Raw genomic sequence first — 18380 nt, 5'->3', positions numbered from 1 at the left:
GCGGCAATTCGATGGTATTGGCCTCCGGGAGCTATCCCACAGTGCACCATTGTGACCGCTCTGGACAGCAATCTGAACTCGCATGCACTGGCCAGGTAGACAGGAAAAGCCCCGCGAACATTTGAATTTTATTTCCTGTTTGCCCAGCGTGGAGAGCACAGGTGATCACAGATAGCTCAGCTCATCAGCACAGGTAACCATGCAGGCCGATAATCGAAAAAGAGCACCAGCATGGACCGTACGGGAGGTACTGGATCTGATCGCTATATGGGGAGAGGATTCAGTGCTAGCAGAACTTGGTTCGAAAAGACGAAGTGCCAAAACTTTTGAAAAAATCTCCAAGGGCATGATGGAGAGAGGCCACAATAGGGACTCAGATCAGTGCTGCGTGAAAGTCAAGGAGCACAGACAAGCCTATCAAAAAACAAAGGAGGCAAACGGTCGCTCCGGGTCAGAGCCGCGGACATGCCGCTTCTACGCCGAGCTGCATGCAGTTCTAGGGGGGGCCGCCACCACTACCCCACCTCTGACCGTGGATTCCGAGGCGGGAGTAATCTCATCAGCTACACCTGAGGATTCTGCGGACAGGGAAGAGGAGGAGGAGGACGAGCTTGCGGAGAGCACACAGCACTCCGTTCTCCCCAACAGCCAGGATCTTTTTCTCAGCCTGACTGAAGTACCCTCCCAACCCTCCCAAGCCAGTACCCAAGACCATGACCCCATGGAAGGGACCTCAGGTGAGTTTACCTTCTAAAATATAAAACTGGTTTTAAAAGCAAGCGTTTTTTAATGATTACTTTGCCCTGAGGACTTGGGATGCATTCGCGGCCAGTACAGCTACTGGAAAAGTCTGTTAACGTGTCTGGGGATGGAGCGGAAATCCTCCAGGGACATCTCCATGAAGCTCTCCTGGAGGTACTTCAAAAGCCTTGCCACAAGGTTTCTGGGCAGTGCAGCCTTATTCTGTCCTCCATGGTAGGACACTTGACCACGCCATGCTAGTAGCAAGTAATCTGGTATCATTGCATGACAAAGCCTGGCAGCATATGGTCCCGGTGTTTGCTGGCATTCAAGCAACATCCATTCTTTATCTCGCTGTGTAATCCTCAGGAGAGTGATATCGCTCATGGTAACCTGGTTGAAATACGGGAATTTAATTAAGGGGACAGAGGTGGCTGTTCCTACTGGGCTGTTCGCCTGTGGCTGAAAAGAAATCCTTCCCTGCAGTTAGCCAAGCGCGGGGGGTGGGAATTGGCCCTGAGCTTTTCGCGTTTGGCTAGCAGGGATCTTCCCTGATACCAGCCATGCGGTGGGGGGAGGGGTACAGCGATCATCCCAGATAATTCATGGCGGGAGGGGGGGGGAGGCGGGGGGTTAGTTTGGTTTCTGCAGGGATCTTCCCTGATACCAGCCACGCGGTGGGGGGAGGGATAAAGCGATCATCCCAGAGAATTGGATGGGGGGGGGGGGGTTAGTTTGTTTTCTGCTGCTGAAGGTTAACAGGAAGACCGCAGCAGTCAACGGGCTTTGCTTGGTATGTGGGAAAGGAGGGCGCAGAAGCCGAAAGACAATGGCTTACCATGGCCGCATGCAAGCTGAATTCTGTTGCCCGGACCTGCGTCTGTGATCTCTAACACCAAAGCCACAGGCACTCAATATTAAGATGGAAAATGCGACCTTGTACTGAAATCACATGTGCTATGTAATGTGAATAGTGTTGTTCACCATGAAAGAGTATAAGCATTGTTCTGTAAAATGTATCATTTTAAAAACTTCTCTCCTTTTTTTCATCCCTCCCTCCAGCAGCTGCAAATTTTTCAAGCCTCCCTCCTCCATCCCGAAGGCTATCTCAGATAAGGCGGCGTAGAAAGAGGACGCGAGACGAGATGGTCTCAGAAATAATGGAATGCACCCACAATGAAAGAGCTCATTTGAATGAGTGGAAGGACACGGTATCTAAATACAGGAAAGATGCCAGTGAACGTGAGGTCATGAGGGACGCTCGAGATGAGAGGTGGCAGGCTGCAACGCTGGGGCTGCTGCGTGATCAAACGGACATGCTCCGGCGTCTGGTGGAGCTTCAGGAACGGCAGCAGGATGACAGAGTGCCGCTGCAGCTGCTGTATAACCTCCCTCCCCCCTCACCATGTTCCATAGCCTCCTCACCCAGACGTGTAAGAACACGGGGGGGGAGGCTCCGTGCACCCTCCCACTCCACCCCAGTGGACAGCCCAACCAAAAGGCTGTCATTATATTGAATTTGTTCAGTGGCCTTTTACTTCCCTCCTATCCTCCTCCCAAACCTCACCCAGGTTACCTTGTCGGTTCTCTCCCTATGTTTATAATCAATTAATAAAGAATACATGATTTTTAAACGATAGTGACTTTATTTCCTTTAAAAGCAAGCTGTGATTTAAGGGGGGAGGGTGGTTTGCTTACAGGGAATGAGTCAATCAAGGGGGCGGGTTTTCAACAAACGGAACTTTCACACCTAGCTTGGCCAGTCATGAAACTGGTTTTCAAAGCTTCTCTGATGCTCAGCGCTTCCTGCTGTGATCTTCTAATCGCCCTGGTGTCTGGCTGCGCATAATCAGCAGCCAGGCGATTTGCCTCAGCCTCCCACCCCGCCATAAAGGTCTCCCCCTTACTCTCACAGAGATTGTGGAGCACACAACAAGCAGCAATAACAATGGGGATATTGGTTTGGCTGAGGTCTGACCGAGTCAGTAACGAGCGCCAGCGACCTTTTAAACGGCCAAATGCACATTCTACCACCATTCTGCACTTGCTCAGCCTGTAGTTGAACAGCTCCTGACTCCTGTCCAGGCTGCCTGTGTATGGCTTCATGAGCCATGGCATTAAGGGGTAGGTTGGGTCCCCAAGGATGACTATAGGCATTTCAACATCCCCCACGGTTATTTTCTGGTCCGGGAAGTAAGTCCCTTGCTGCAGCCCTTTAAACAGAGTAGTGTTCCTGAAGACGCGAGCGTCATGAACCCTTCCCGGCCAGCCCACGTTGATGTTGGTGAAACATCCCTCGTGATCCACAAGTGCTTGCAGCACCATTGAAAAGTACCCCTTGCGGTTTATGTACTGGGTACCCTGGTGCTCCGGTGCCAAGATAGGGATGTGGGTTCCATCTATCGCCCCACCACAGTTAGGGAATCCCATTGCAGCAAAGCCATCCACTATGACCTGCACATTTCCCAGAGTCACTACCTTTCGTAGCAGCAGCTCAGTGATTGCTTTGGCTACTTGCATCACAGCAGTCCCCACAGTAGATTTGCCCACTCCAAATTGATTCCCGACTGACCGGTAGCTGTCTGGCGTTGCAAGCTTCCACAGGGCTATCGCCACTCGCTTCTCAACTGTGAGGGCTGCTCTCATCTTGGTATTCTGGCGCTTCAGGGCAGGGGAAAGCAAGTCACAAAGTTCCAAGAAAGTGCCCTTACGCATGTGAAAGTTTCGCAGCCACTGGTAATCGTCCCACACCTGCAACACTATGCGGTCCCACCAGTCTGTGCTTGTTTCCCGGGCCCAGAATCGGCGTTCCACGGCTATAACCTTCCCCATTAACAGCATGATCTCCAAAGCGCCGGGGCCCGCGGTTTGATAGAATTCCATGTCCATATCCTCATCACTCTCGCCGCCGCGCTGCTGTAGCCTGCTCCTCGCCGCCTGGTTTTGCAGGTTCTGGTTCAGCATAAACTTCACGATAACGCGCGAGGTATTTACAATGTTCATGACTGCTGTCTTGAGCTGAGCGGGCTCCATGCTTGCCGTGGTATGGCGTCTGCACAGTTCACCCAGGAAAAAGGCGCGAAACGGTTGTCTGCCGTTGCTTCCCTGGAGAGGGGAGAGGATATACCCAGAACCACCCGCGACAATGTTTTTGGCCCCATCAGGCATTGGGATCTCAACCCAGAATTCCAATGGGCGGAGGAGACTGCGGGAACTATGGGATAGCTACCCACAGTGCAATGCTCTGGAAATCGACGCTAGCCCCGGTACATGGACGCACACCGCTGAATTAATGTGCTTAGTGTGGCCGCATACATTCGACTTTATACAATCTGTTTCCAAAATTCGAATTATATAAATTCGGATTAATCCCGTAGTGTAGACATACCCTTAGTGATGCATGTTCTCTGCCTTGGGCAAGGCTGTTAGGTTTCAGTAAGCATCTTTCCATCTCTTTTCCTGCATTCTTGCTCTCTCTAACAAAACCAGGATCAGGAAAAATCTAGTTCCTAAAGGATTTAATCATGCTTTTTCTATCTGTCATTTCTTCTTGTACTGCCCACCTGCATCTATTATCTCTGCACCCTCTTGTCTCACTTTGGAGGTAGTAGGCTGGCGGTGTGAAACCTGCCAATGGGAAAGGCCTGTGGCGTTCATCATGGAGGTGACACTTCACCTCTGCCCTCGCCCTCGGAAGGCTTAGCTTGGGTGGGGAACACTCCCCATGGTTCTTCCCCGCTCATTACAGAAGCATGTTTATATGCAGCACCCACTCTGAACTCTGTGCACAGCTATCATTCTGTTGAATACAGGTCCTACTAGCTTTTCAAGGGTGAACAGGTATCTTTTATCGCCTGTGGTGTTTTATATACTAGTTAGATAAAGGTTCTACGGAGGAATGCAGCCTTGAGGGGGAAGGAGACTAATTTCAGTGATTTAGACACTTCAGAGGTGAATTTTTTTTTTTTTTTAATCAGTCAAAGTGCAAACAGTAAAACTTCTCTTTAGGACCTTCACTCCCCCTGGCTGCTGAGTGTTTGCCCCTGGCTGGATTTCAGAGTGGGCCAGATGCAATGCTGGTGAATCAGAGGCTGCTTCAAGGAGGGTCACTAGAGTTGTCAGCTTATGCCATTGGCAAGCTTGGCCCTCTCTCTGTTGATGTTACTGTAAGTGGAAAAATTAAAGTAGACCGAGATCCTCTTATTGCAGCACCCTGGGGAAATGGAATAGCAATGTTGCCTCCACTGACATCCAGGAGAGGAGCATCCTAGAATGAGCGTCTGGGAACCCTTCCGTAGCAGCCTTTATTCCAGCAGGTGAGGAAGAAATAAGAATGGCTCATGCATGGAAGGAAAGGAAAAAACACACAGCAGGAAAGAGTTCTCTGCAAGCAAGAGTGCCTGGCCTGCCCAGCACGTTCTGTTCAGGAGCCATGAGGAGGTGCTCTCTCTGTTATGCCTAAATAGTCACAGTCACTGCTGGAGTATACTCAGCGTCTCAGGCTCTGCTGTTCGGGGCTCCTGTGCTTGCGTGTTGCTTGCACTCACGGCTCCTCTAGAGGTGAACTCCTGCTCATATCCTATGTTGTGCTTCTGCATGAGCATACGTCTAGGTGCATCAGGAGTCAGACCAGCCTGACGTGGCTATGAACCTTAGGGACTACAGAGCAGACATGACTGAGAGGGCCGAGTCAGTGCACTGTGGATGTTGGGGAATTGCTTCTTGTTGGTGGAGGGATTTTTGCTGCCTGTAAAGCAGGTAAGGCTGGATTCCAGGTGCTTGCCAGACCCTGCAGTGCTCTCTCATTACTCATGACTGCCTGAAGGGGAGGTTGCAGACTTGGACCTTCAGTGGGGTTATCTTGAGCTGTTCTGCGGGGGCTGTGATGAACTGAAAAGATTGGAGTACATTTGCAGTGTTGGGCCCAGGACATTACCAGAGTGTGTGTGTTTGTGGAGGGGACTGGAATTCTTCTCATTGCTTTTTATCCCTCAGCCTTGGGCTCACTGAATTCTTTCTTTTCCAGCATCCAGGTGGAGAGGAGGTTTTGCTCGAACAGGCTGGTAGGGATGCCACAGAGAGCTTTGAAGATGTTGGGCACTCCACAGATGCCAGGGAAATGCTCGAAGAGTACTTCATAGGAGAGGTTCACCCGGTAAGGAACAGTTGGGTGTGACAAATCCAGAGGGAACTCTGTGCATGCCCCCTCTGGGTAATCCAGCAGACAACTACATCAAGATCTGTCCTACTAAATGTGAAGTTGCTGTGTACCTCCTTCCTCCACCCCAAAAAACAAACAAATCCCAAAACACATGCAGAAATGTAGGCTGTAGATTAAAATCTAAACAAATCTTCCCCATTCAGAGGCTTCTGAATACAATTTAGTCAATGTCCCTGTCACAAGGTGCACCTCTCACTGCTGGGCTGGCACCTCCTCCTGGTCACTCTGGGGTTAGCTCGAGACCGACATTCCTAGTCATGGTTGCACACCATCACTCCGACCCTGGTTTGCAGCTCCTCTCACTCCAGGACCCACAGCGGCTCCTTTGTGATTTAGTCCTCCAGCTAGGTCACTCAGCATTCCCCCTTCCAGGGTTCAGTCCATCAACAGTCGTAGGCAGTCTGCCATTCACTGCTTGAGTTCCATGCCATGCCCTTGGGACCCAGGCTTGCCATCTTCTCTGGGATCCAGTCCAGGGACTCTCGGCTCAACAGTTTTGGGCTCCTTTCTCTCCCCCTCACTGCTCCTTCCCTGGACTGCTTCCTACCTGTCTGGCTCCCCTTCTCTCTCTGGGTGTACCAGCTCCAAGAATCCCCTCCTTGGGAGTGACTGCTGCCTGCCTTCCTGCAGCCTATCCTAGCCACCCAGTCTGTAGCCCACTACCTGGCTTTACAGGCCCCCCCTGTTTCTGCACATATGAGCCTCTCTAATTAACTGTCTCTAGCCTAAAGCTCCCCTGTTTGCAGTCTAATTAGCTGATTAACCCCCCACCTGGCCCAGTTCAGCTCCTGCAAGGCCAATGTGGGAGCTCACCCCATCACAGTCCCTTACAGAAATTCCTTTGAGAGGCTGTCTCTGCAGGGGGTGGGTCTGAACTCCTCCTTGCCTTGTGGATCAGGGGTTGATGATGTGAGACAGCTGATGCTGTGAACCCTGCATTCTACATGCTTTGTGATTAAACTTACCGTAAAGCCAGTGCCTTTCGGATGTCAAGGCCTTGGTCACAGCCAGGGCACCAGAATGGGGGGGGGGGGAAGGGAAGACCTCTTTTAAAAGTAGGAGGGCTATGCCCTCCCACTTTTTACTGGCCGTAAGGGTGAGCAACAAGTGGGGAAGGGAGGGAAGAGGTGCATGCGGGAGGCGGGGCCACGGGGGAAGAGGCAGTGTGGCGCCGGTGGCCTCTGTTCGGGTGCCGGTGGCCCCACCACTCTTAGGGAGCTGCTGCTGCTGGTCACAGCGAGGAGCTGAAGTTGAAATGTTCCAGGCAGCTGCCCAGGTGGTGCTGGCTGGGTGCCTGCTGATTCTTCTGCAATGGTTGAAAACTTCTTTCCAAAAGGCAAAGTTACAATGTTTGCAATTTTTTCTCTTCTCTTTTCTCCCCCCACCCCTCCAAAAATCTGCAGTGCGATCGTAAAAACGAAGGCTCTAAGGTAAGAAGCAAGTGTTTTGTTTCCCCCCCCTTGTAACTTAGTGTCTAGGAGTCTGCTGGGTTCAATTAGCAGATATTTCATTTTGTTTCTACACAATTGTTAGGCATTAGCCTAGATGGAAAGGTTACACAAACCATAGGGATTGGACGCTGTGGTGAAGAGACCCAAGAAAGTGTGTGTGGGGGGAGGGGTTGAATGCTGCTTTGGAGAAGAGGGGGGCTCCCAGCCGTGCCAGGAACAGCAGGGCTGTCGCATTGGATATGAAGTGGAAGAGAAAGATGGTATCTTGCTTTGCAAATGAGATATGGCTCATTCTTTAGGGAGCAGGGATTTGTTGTATTTTATTGCATTTATTTGGCAGGAAACGTTATTTTTGTATACATATTTGTAAACCACTTCAACATGAGCCACTAGACAGAAAGCCCATTGTTTAAAATTGATGATTGAGTTGCTAGAGTTGTCTTTCCCTCTTTTTTTGCCACAGTAATACCAACTTCTCTGGGTTCTCATTGCAAATCCAGTGTATAGATCAGGCAGATTGAGTTTGAGGAACTGGGAAATATGCAGGGTAAGGACCACACAAGAATTATTGAGCAGATCACCATGGTAGATGTAACTTTTAGTATGATGGCCTAAATCAGCCAACAGTTCTGGTTCAGACACAGGAGTGTTTAGCACCTGTCTGTCCCCAGAAGGTCTCATGGAATATAAGCAGGAGAGGAGCCATCCGTTGCCTTGCAATTCTGACTGTGTAAATGAGGTCTACGGAGTCTGTACATGCTCAGGTCTGGTACACAACACGTTTACTGAAAGAGGAATAAAGTGGTTTTTTTTAAACTAGTTCTAAGCATTATCTGTGCCTTGTTTTTTTGTTTTTGTTTGTTTTTTAAACTCTTCCTCCCCAGTTCCTGTTGATAAAGATTTGAAACAACCATGATGTCCTAGTTCACAGTTTATTGAACTTGTCCTGAGAACATCAACTTTTGATTGTAAACATGTCCAGGAAAGTGCCCTACTAATCTGAAAGTGTTCCCCAGCAGCCAAGAGATTTAAGCCAATATCACCATGAGTTTGTGGCATTTGTTGAAAACGGTCTTGCTTAGACAGGATCTGCTATTCTCATGTGCAGTATTAAAGTCTTGAGAGGTTGTAAAATCCATACCATGGTTTGGTTTGTGATATGTCGGAGGGCAAAAGATCCTTGAAAATATGAGTAACCTGTTCAAATGTGGAAACAAACTGCACCAGTACACAGCCAACTACACAACCACCCAAATGAAATGTCCATTATAGCGGATGAAAATGTGTAAGGATATCCTAGCAAGGTTAGTCCTATTTGTATTCTAGTGAGTGGCAGGCTGGAGGAACATGTCTTGTTTATGATAATGTTACTTGTTTGCAAATTTATGCATGCAGTGGTGGCCAGAAAAAGGAGACATTTTACCTTGCTTCCTGTCCTATAAACACCCACTGTGATATTTCATCCTAAGCATAGGAGAACACCACAATTCTGCAGTAAAATCAACACTGCAATAAAGTAAATATTTCCCTTTGATCTTGTAGGTGTTTTTAAGGCACCTGTCCCCTTGGTATCTAACTTTTAAGATCACCTCCTGTATCTTAACTTTAGTTAACATTTGTGTAACTAAAGAGGTCTTAGTGTGACATGGTTCGTAGCTTGGATGTGACAAGAATCTCTCAATCCTCTCTACAGAAGGAGGGAAAAACCCTCCATCCAAATTTCCCCACTGCCAGGTACAACTGATGGGTTGCTTTTGAACAGTTGCACTCTTGTTAACTACTTATGTAGTGTTGACTTCCTCACTTTCACTATGTGCTCAGCAAAAGGCTACTCCTGTGAGTCTAACAAAATCTTCCAGTTGCAACTCCAGCAGTGGAGGATGCTTTAAGTACCAATGGTTGCTCATATCTAGGCCCTTCCTATTCTAAGAGCTGAAGAAACCTCTTGGAGGCAACCTGCTCACCTAGCTCAAGATTAGCCACGTGATTTGCAGAGTGTGCTTGCAGGGCTTGACCAGCTTTTTCAAATGCTAGTATCAAAATGCACTGTTCTCACTTAGCACTTATGTAGTGATTGTTACCCTGAAAGGCTGGATATGTGACACATACCACAACATCTCGTACTGATATGAGAAGGGAGCCATGGTGATGGTAGCTCAGGCCTCTTTTGGGTACTACTAAGAGAACTGGAAATTGAAAGCTTTGGTGCCAGAATATGGACGTGTATCATACTGTCTGGTGTAGAAGTATCAACAGCAAAAAAGTTGGCCTTGACAGAGCCAAGTTGTTAAATGCTTGGGGGAGGCCTTTTTTTCTGTCTTTAGTTACTGACTAGTGGCTTTTTGACGAGACTCTGCTACTGTAGTTGGCCTTAAAGCCTATGGGTATCCCTCTTGATGTCTTGCGCTTCACTTCGTGTTCTCTTGATCTACCTTCCATAGGGAAAATAATATTTGAAGGATGGATGTGTGACAGGTTCCCCCCAGGGTGCCACCCAGAACTGGGGTACTACTGAGCTCCATGACCCACTAGCCTGGGCTCCCTCTCACACTGTACTGCTGTGAAAAGCCCTCCAGCCTGCACTTTCACTAGCATACGCACAGGTAGGGGCACACCAGCTGCAGTTACAAGCAGGCTCTCTGACCAGCCCCTGCATGGGCAGGCTACTCCCAGCTCCTCAGGCATGCACCCTTTCTGGTGTATAAACCCAAAATTATACAGTCTTGTGCTGCACAGGGAACTGTACAGCGTAAGCTCATAAAATTTGCCCCTTCCCTCAATGTGGAGAAGAATATGCAACAGCCTTTGCCCAGAGATATGATTCCCACACACTGCTGTAGATGAAGCAAAAGATAAAGTGCTTATAAGTGATAGCAAACCAGATCAAAGCAGATTACCTAGCAAATAAACAAAAAACGCAAACTAAGCTTAATATACTAAATAGATTGGATATGAATAGCAGATTCTCACCCTAAGAAATTATAAAAGCAGGCTGCAGATTTCTTAAGGGGCAAGCTGCATTTGCTTTGCAGCTTGGAATCCCCAACTGTTTCATTCACAGGCTAAAAATCCCTTTAGCCTGGGTCCAGCACTTTCCCCAGTTCAGTCTTTGTTCCTCAGGTGTTTTCAGGAGTCTTCTTGTGTGGGGAGTGAAGAACACCACTAGATGATGTCACTCCCTGCCTTATATAGCTTTTTGCATATGGCGGGAACCCTTTGTTCCCAAAACTTGGTTCCCAGACCAGTCTGTGGGAAAATACTGACATCCCAAGATGGAGTCTGCAGATGTGGTCTCCTCACATGTCATCGTAGAGTCGTAGCAGCCATCGCTCACAGGCTGTTTGGAGCCTTCACAGGAAGGCTTACCAGGTGGGAGATAAGCTTCTGCTAAGACCTATTGTTTTTTTCCCAAATTGCCCTAAATAGGCCCTTCCCCACTCATTATCTAGACTGAAAGCATATTGTCTAGTGGGCGTTGCCCAGGTGTATCTACATTTGAAATACAGATACATAGTCAATATTCATAACTTCAGATACAAAAATGATACATGCATACACATAAGATAATCCTATTCAGGAAATTCTAACCTTTTCAATAACACCACACGACTTATCTTGCATGAAATACATTTATAGTTGTCATAATGATATGTCACTGAAGTGCAGTGTCACAGGATCATGTTTATGCTGGGTGTAGTGGGTTAACGGTTGTCCTTCCCCTTCTGGCTCAGTGGGAGGCCACGCCCCAGTGCCAGGGCAGGGCCAGGCAATAATACTGTCTAGGCCCCTCAGGCCAGGCAGAGCAAACAAACAAACAAATGGTCTATTGCCTGAAGTCCTGGCTCAGACAGAAGGCAGACAAACACAGGCTTTGGCCAAAGATTGGGAGGCTGCCACCCCAGGGTGGGGTTGGCAGCAGCAGCTAGGGGGATCCAGGCCCACCCTGCTCCACCAGCCCAAGGCCCTAACAGTGGCAGAGGGTTCCGCCACTGGGTCAGCAGGGCTCATACTGCAATATGCTGACTTGGGTTCTAACACCAAAACTGGACCAGCGTCTGGTTTCCCTGGGCTACTTCCTACCATGGTCTTGATGAGGGGTTTCGTGTACTGGGGTTTTCCGTCTCCTTGGGATATATGGTGAGCAGCAGTCCCAGCAGTTCTTCTCCTGGGTCAGTCTCCTCTAGGGGCGGGGCACAGCGCACCTTAGGTTCAGCTGCAGGGTTCTGCACCAGGTTGGAGACATCTGCTTCCTTCCCTGGCTCAGGCTCAACTGGGCTAAAGGCCCTGTCCTTTATACTTCCTGTCCTGCCCCTTAGCTTCCGGCGGGAGGGTTGGGGCTGGCCTGGCTCCACCCACTTGGGATCAGAGTGGATCCTCCCCCTCCGGCTCAGTGGGAGGCCACTCCACCTCCTTACACTGTGCCTTTCTGATCTGCCCAGTGAGTCTCCCAGTCAGGTCCTCTAGCTTAGACAGCCTTTTGTTTGTTGGTGAGCTGGCACTTTCACCTAATCTGTGGTGATGTCCTTTAATGCATGCTTAGATGCTGTTTGAAGGACGGTTAAGGCTACGATTTGATCACAGAAGTGTTCCACAGACTTCCACAGACCTCCATGACTTCAGCCCGCAGTGGCTGGGAGCTGCAGGCTACCCCCACCTCCCGTGGTGGCTGGGAGCTTCGGAGTACTCCTGCTGCCTGGAGTGGCGGGGGTCTCCCACAGCTCCCCAGCTGCCACAGATGTAGGGGGAATCCCCTGGAGCTCCCCAAGCCCCGTGGGCAGTGGGGGATCCCAGGTAGCTCCTCAGCCACCAATGGCAGGGAATCCCCCGGTAGCTCCCCAGACTAAAGGGGAAAAGTGTACTCTCTGAATGTTGGTGGTGCCTGTGTAGATACTCCACATTTCAAGAGGATGGATTAAGAATTGAATGGCAGCCTTCGCTGCTCTAGCTCAGGAGAGCTAGGCATGGTTCCCTCTGGAGATTGTCAAAATAGCTGACCAGTTTACTAGTTGATCTAGTAAAATTAAGCCCCAAACCCCATCTTTCCAGGCCTCTGTGTACATTGCTGCCTGTGGCTCAGGACCAGAGGGAAAAAACTGAGTCATTCAGTGTTTCTTCCACAGAGCTGGTGGTTTTGTGTTTACACAAATTGGGATACTGAATAAACGTTGCAAGCAAATTATTACTTTGTTTTTGTTCTAAAGATCAGCAGCACCTCAGTGTGGGATTTGAACCTCACTCCCCTGACATCAGCAGAGTGTTATTTCCACACCTTGAACCGCAGACCTCTGTTTGCATCATTCAGTGTGTCCTGATCACTGAACTGTTAGTGTTGTCAGATTCAACCCAGGAGACAGACCTAACCACCTGGGTTTGGCCTGAAATCACGAATTCTGTGTCAGTATCACCATGTGATCTCTACGGCTTCTGCTGAAAACTTGGGGACTCCCGGATCAGAACCTGGGTGGGGAGGTATATTGGAAAACTACCCTTGAAAGGATGGGGTGGAGAATCTGTAATAAATGGAATCTAATTAAGGAGTTAAATGTGTGTCTTGCAGTTGGCTTCTCCTTGTACTTGACTAGGAGACTTGGTCTGGCAACAGCTCTGCTTTAGACAGCCCTTTCATTAGACATCCTGAAGAGGCAACATCATCTTTTTCTGCAGTCTGTTGGGAGGGTCTGTTTGTTCTGTTCAGCTATGGAGCGTATCGTTCAAACCAGCTCAAACCCCAGGGTAGTTATACAGAACAGCAGGCCTTTCAAATTCTTCTCTTCTTATTTCAACCCTATTTCATAAACTGATGCAGAGCCACGTGCTTCAATAAAGGGTGTATAGCAATGGGTGCCAGCCTGAGCAGCTGTGCTGAGTATGAGAAGGAGAACGTACGTCATTTCACAGCTTACTGTGGTGGATGGTGAGCCTCCAAGGGGATCTAAAGAAACTGGAAGATTGAGCAGCACTATGGAAAATGCATTTTAACTTGGATAAATCCAACATAATGCTCGCTGGCGGGGAAGAAAGATCTATCCTCTTCTGATGGGTTCTGAACTTGCAGGATGCTCTAAGGAGAAAGATCCCTGCTGCTATCCTTAGTTCAGTGGAGAAGAGCAGTCCAGTGTGCTGCAGCAGTCTAGGGGAACAAGTAGGTGGCTCAGGTGTATTTAAAAATAATAACAGAATATGGAAATAATACATAAAATAGATAAAAGATGTTGCCTCTTTGATATCACTTTCCTTTTGAGGATCTCAAAGTTCTTCTCCAGCACAAATGATGGTATCCCTGCATCTAAAACAGCATCTTAATTTCAAAGACAGCATAAATTGCGAAGGGCAGCACATTGGTTAGAAGTGTATTGGGACTTACGGAGGATGAGACACCGTAGAGGACCCTGGAAAGGGGAAGTGTTGTAGGGGTATTCAGTTCTCAGAAGGTCCTTCCTTTCTTCTGCCCCATAGCATGAAAACAAGGGATCACATATCCCTCTCATACTTCATCCATTTCACACTAAGTCAAAGGAAAGAAAGTATTTTTACACATTGTATAGTCACTTTGTGAAACTTACTTTCACTGAAGATCAATACTCTTGCTTGTATATACAATCATATATTTTAAAAACCCCAAACCAGCCCTGGGCTGGCTTTGTGTCTCCTTGTTATCTGACACCTTTTCACAAACACTAAAACTAACTCACTTTAAAAAAAAATGAAAGAGGGGATGATGATGTGGACACACGATATGCAACTCTTTAAGCTAAACTATGAAGGGGAATAATCTTATTAGACATCATGGCATCAGTTGATTGCCTGGGGGAAAAAATCTTTCCCAATCTCCATGTTAAATACAAAATTACGGTTTTGTCAAGATGTTTTATAGATGTTTATACTTTCCTCTGAAACATCAGGTATTTTGATCCTGGATGCAAGGTATCTGGCTAGCTGAGCCAATGATTTGATGTTTTTGGCAAATCCGATGTTTCTTTCGTGATGTGGGCTAGTTACAGGCTTTGTCTGTCTTAGGAGATGGGGTAGCATGTCCCTTAATGGCTGTAGTATCTATCCACATAGTATCCCTATGTAATAAAGTATAGTTGTGACCAGAGGTCCCGATCAAGATTGGACCCTGTTGTGCATAGAGATAGATGTGTGGTCCTTGACCTAAAATGCTTATAATGAAAGAAGAGAAGGGGGAGGCTGAGATTAATGTAACATTTTGAGGGTTTTTAATACATAAATATCAACTTTCCCCTACCTGCCCCTTCTAGGCATTAATTGTTGACTGACTTCTTGTAGGTGTTTTGGAAGAAATGGATCTTTAAAAGTGATTTGAAGGAGGACAGGGTTAGTAGCCTTACAAATCAGTTCAGGGAGGTAGTCCCATAAATAAGGAGTGACATGGCAGAAAGCACAAAGCTATTTATGGAAGGAACAGACAAGTGAGTGGTCAGTAATGTAATCACCAGGAGATTGGAAGAAAGTTGGGGATAAATATGGAAGGACAGAGTAGTAAAGAGCTTTGGTGGTAAAGAGAAGAAACTTGAACTTGACCTGGTGGATGAGGATTAGGCAGCAGAGGGAATTACAGGAGGAGGATGTGATGTGGTTAGACATGTGGGCAAGGAAGATGACTTTAGAAGCTGTGTTTTGACTAGATTGGAGGGCAGCAATGGTGGCTATGAGGTTCCAGCAGCTGAGACCAGAGATGAAGGCCTGAATGAGAGTTTCAGCTGCCTGGACAGAAGAGGATGAATTGGAAATTTGATGGAGGAAGTGTTAGGATTTGGAGACATCCTGGATATGTGTAGTAAGTTCAAGGGAGGAGTTGAAGAAAATTCCTTGATCCTATGCCTGAGTGTCAAGAAGGTTGGTGGTGTCAACAGTCACTGCGGGAAGTAGATACAGTTTTGGAGTCCATTTTTGGACATATTAAGTTGTTGGTGAGACATCTGTGTCAGACGTGGAATTTGGTGGAAGGACAAGAAGTCTGGAGTGGAAAGGTAGATTTACAAGTAATTATAATCCATAGCACATGAAATAGTGTGAACAGATCACCCAGAGAAAGAGAGAAGAGGAGGGGGCTGAGGATGGAGCCCTGTAGGATTCCCATGGAGACTGGGAGATGGGGAAGAGATGAACCTGCCAGAAAAGATGCTGAAGGAATGATCAGACAGAACCAGGTAAAAGCCAAGGGAGGCAAAACTTTGAGGAGGATGAGACTGACCATGTCAAGCAGCGGGGGGGTCAAGAAGATGAGAATGGAATACAGGCTCAGTGATTTAGCCAGGAAGAGATCATTCAGACTTGGTGAGAGCAGTTTTGGTTGAACGCCAGGCGCAGAAGCCACACTGGAGGGGGATCTATGATGTAGCTGCAGGAGAGCAACTTGAGGTAATGGTTGTAGATAGCACATTCAATGAGTTCAGAGGTGAAGGGAAGAAGTTGGATGGTTGGTGCAGACAGGTGGGGTAAAGAGTTCATTTTGCTTTTAAGGATGGGTAAATCTAGCACATGGTTGTATTTAGAGGGGGTTTGAAGTGTGAGGTTGAGGAGGGAGTGGAGTCAGGGAGGCAAGTGAAGAGATGTGGTAGAGAGCAAGTGAGAACCCTGTGTTGGTTATGGAAGGGAAAAGAGATATGGGAAAGGGAGGAAGATGTGAGGGTTTTTCTGTCCCCCACTCTATGGCAACTACATGTTCAGGGTTGTAGTTCTGTCAGTATAACTCGTATAATGTATCTCTTTTTCTCCTCAGGATCCAAACACAACATCCTCAAGCCAGTCAAGGTATAGTACCCTGTTTATATAGGAATAAAGAGGTCTGAGGGCTGGGGCACTCTGTAGCATTACATATTAAATCTGTGCCTGTCAGTGTACAGAGCAGAAATCCCAGAACCTTAATGCAGAGCTCTTGAGTGCAGCCAGTCCAAGATAAGTAGCCAAATTGCAGCCCAATGAGTTCTATGTGAGTCCACAGTTCCCCTCTTTAATATGCAGGAGCCACCCATGGAGAGAAGTCCCAGCATGCAAAGCTCCATCCTGTTCAGAACAGCTAGGCCTCCTAGCGATCTGGGACTTTCTTTGGTTCACACTTTCATTTTAAATATTACTCTGGCTGAAAACTGCTCCACTGTAATGCCAATTTAGGTGAATGTCATAGATTCCTGGCACACTGTGAATGCATTATATGGATTGGCAGATTTGTGGGAGCTGCTGTTTTACTGTAGAGTGGCCAGTCTAGTTTAGCTGAAGTCCCAGGTAGGGCTGCCAGGTGTCCAGTTTTTGACTGGAACGCCCAGTCCAAAAGGGACCCTGGCAGCTCCGGTCAGTGCTGCTGATTGGGCTGCTAAATGTCTGGTTGGCGGCGCAACGGGGCTTAGGCAGGCTCCTGGAAGCAGCCGGCATATCCGGCTCCTAGGTGCAAGGGCGGCCACGGAGGCTCCGCACGCTGCCCCCGCCCCGAGCACCAGCTCCAGAGCTCCCATTGGAGCCCAACATGCTGGCTGCTTCCGGGAGCCACGGGGAACCCTCATCCCCTCTCACACCCCAACCCCCTGCCCAGCCCAGAGCCCCCGCCCTGCACCCTGAATCCCTCATTTGTGGCCCCAGCCGAAGCCCTCCGCTCCTCCCACACCCCAATGCCCTGCCCCAGCCCAGTGAAAGTGAGTGAGGGTGGGGGAGAGCGAGTGATGGAGGGAGGGGGAATGAAGTGAGCAGGGGCGGGGCCTCAGGGAAGGGGTGGGGCCTTGGGGCAGAGGGCAGGGCAAGGGTGTTCAGTTTTGTGTAATTAGAAAGTTGGCAACCCTAGTCCCAGAAGTATGTAGAGTCAGAACAGGTTTCTGGATTTCCATGACTGATGTAGAAGGCCCTCTTCTGTAAGGAAGCCAGTCAGCTTGGCTGGAGGTGAGCTCCTCTCAGTGTCTAAATATGTGGTCTCTCAGAGAATTTCCCAGGTCAAACCAGTCCAGATTTGAGCATGTTGGACATTAGGAATAAATTATTAATTTGCTGCTGTCTTCTGTTTTGTGTTGATTTTTTCCCTCTCTTCTGTAGTTTCTGGTCAACATGGCTAATCCCCATCTTCGGCGCACTGGTCATAGGCTTAATGTACCGATATTACATGTTGGATGGGAAATCTTCTTGATCTGGCCCCGCTGGAACCTTGAGAAGCATGAGAGCACACGCATGCGAGCAAGAGCTCTGGGGGTTTGGGTTTCTTAAACCTTGCGTATTTTGTTCTTAGCTTTGAGTCTGTCTAGCAATAGTGGTGTCTGCAAAGCCAAGCTACTGTTAGAGAGTGTCTGTCCAGACTCTGGGATCCGCTGCCCTGTCTCGCATTCTCTTCAGAGTCTTGTATGTGCGTTGGGGCAGGGGGTGAGTTCCATTATATGTCTAGTCTGTCTCGCTGTAATAATCAATCATGGGTAACGTTTCTTTTAACACCTTTTTGTTAATCCCAACAATGTGGAACAGCTGCTAGCATGTGAGCCTGTTAAATGCCTCTCTCTTTCATGTGAGTGAGCATTGTCAAAGAAACTGCAAGCTTTCTACAATCCCATCCAGCAGAAGTGTTCTGAGACTGAGCAGAACAGCTTTCCCAGTGCACCCAGGCAACACGAACAGGAGCAGCAGGAAATTGCTAGCTCTTGTTGTCTCTTCATATATGTGGCTGTTTTTAAATGGTTAAGCAAATATATATATTTTTAAAATGATCCATTTCACTTTGTAATATTTGTCTGTCCTGTAAAATGACAGCTCACAGCTGTTGTACTTGGGACCCCAGCTCCATAGGAACTGATAGCTGGCTTCTTGGAACAGTCTCTTCTCTCTCTCCCTGAGCTCTTCATCTTGACACATGTTCTTGGGTTAAAACACATTCCAAATTTAAAACATGAGGGGTGGGCCGGACAAAAACTATCTCTTCCCTTGTACTACCTGGGTTCCTGGGGAGGGCTAGCAGGAAGAGTAGCAGTTAG

The 18380-nt window shown here is 48.2% G+C and overlaps 1 protein-coding gene across 1 annotated transcript in view; it reads left to right on the top strand.

Moving 5' to 3' along the window:
- Nucleotides 1–18101, top strand: part of LOC135888843 (cytochrome b5) — a 39210-nt gene extending 21109 nt beyond the window's left edge. Inside the window, exons 2-5 of the mRNA XM_065416634.1 lie at nucleotides 5768–5896; nucleotides 7366–7392; nucleotides 16160–16191; nucleotides 17458–18101. Of these exons, the coding sequence (XP_065272706.1) occupies nucleotides 5768–5896; nucleotides 7366–7392; nucleotides 16160–16191; nucleotides 17458–17548 (279 nt within the window). The 3' untranslated portion in view covers nucleotides 17549–18101. The remainder of the gene's footprint in view (nucleotides 1–5767; nucleotides 5897–7365; nucleotides 7393–16159; nucleotides 16192–17457) is intronic.
- The last annotated feature ends 279 nt before the right edge of the window (nucleotides 18102–18380 follow it).

Source organism: Emys orbicularis, chromosome 14, assembly GCF_028017835.1.
Source record: "Emys orbicularis isolate rEmyOrb1 chromosome 14, rEmyOrb1.hap1, whole genome shotgun sequence".
In the NCBI taxonomy this organism is placed as follows: domain Eukaryota; kingdom Metazoa; phylum Chordata; order Testudines; family Emydidae; genus Emys; species Emys orbicularis.
Note: the sequence above shows the minus strand (reverse complement) of the source record. Positions and strands in the feature narration are given on the sequence as shown.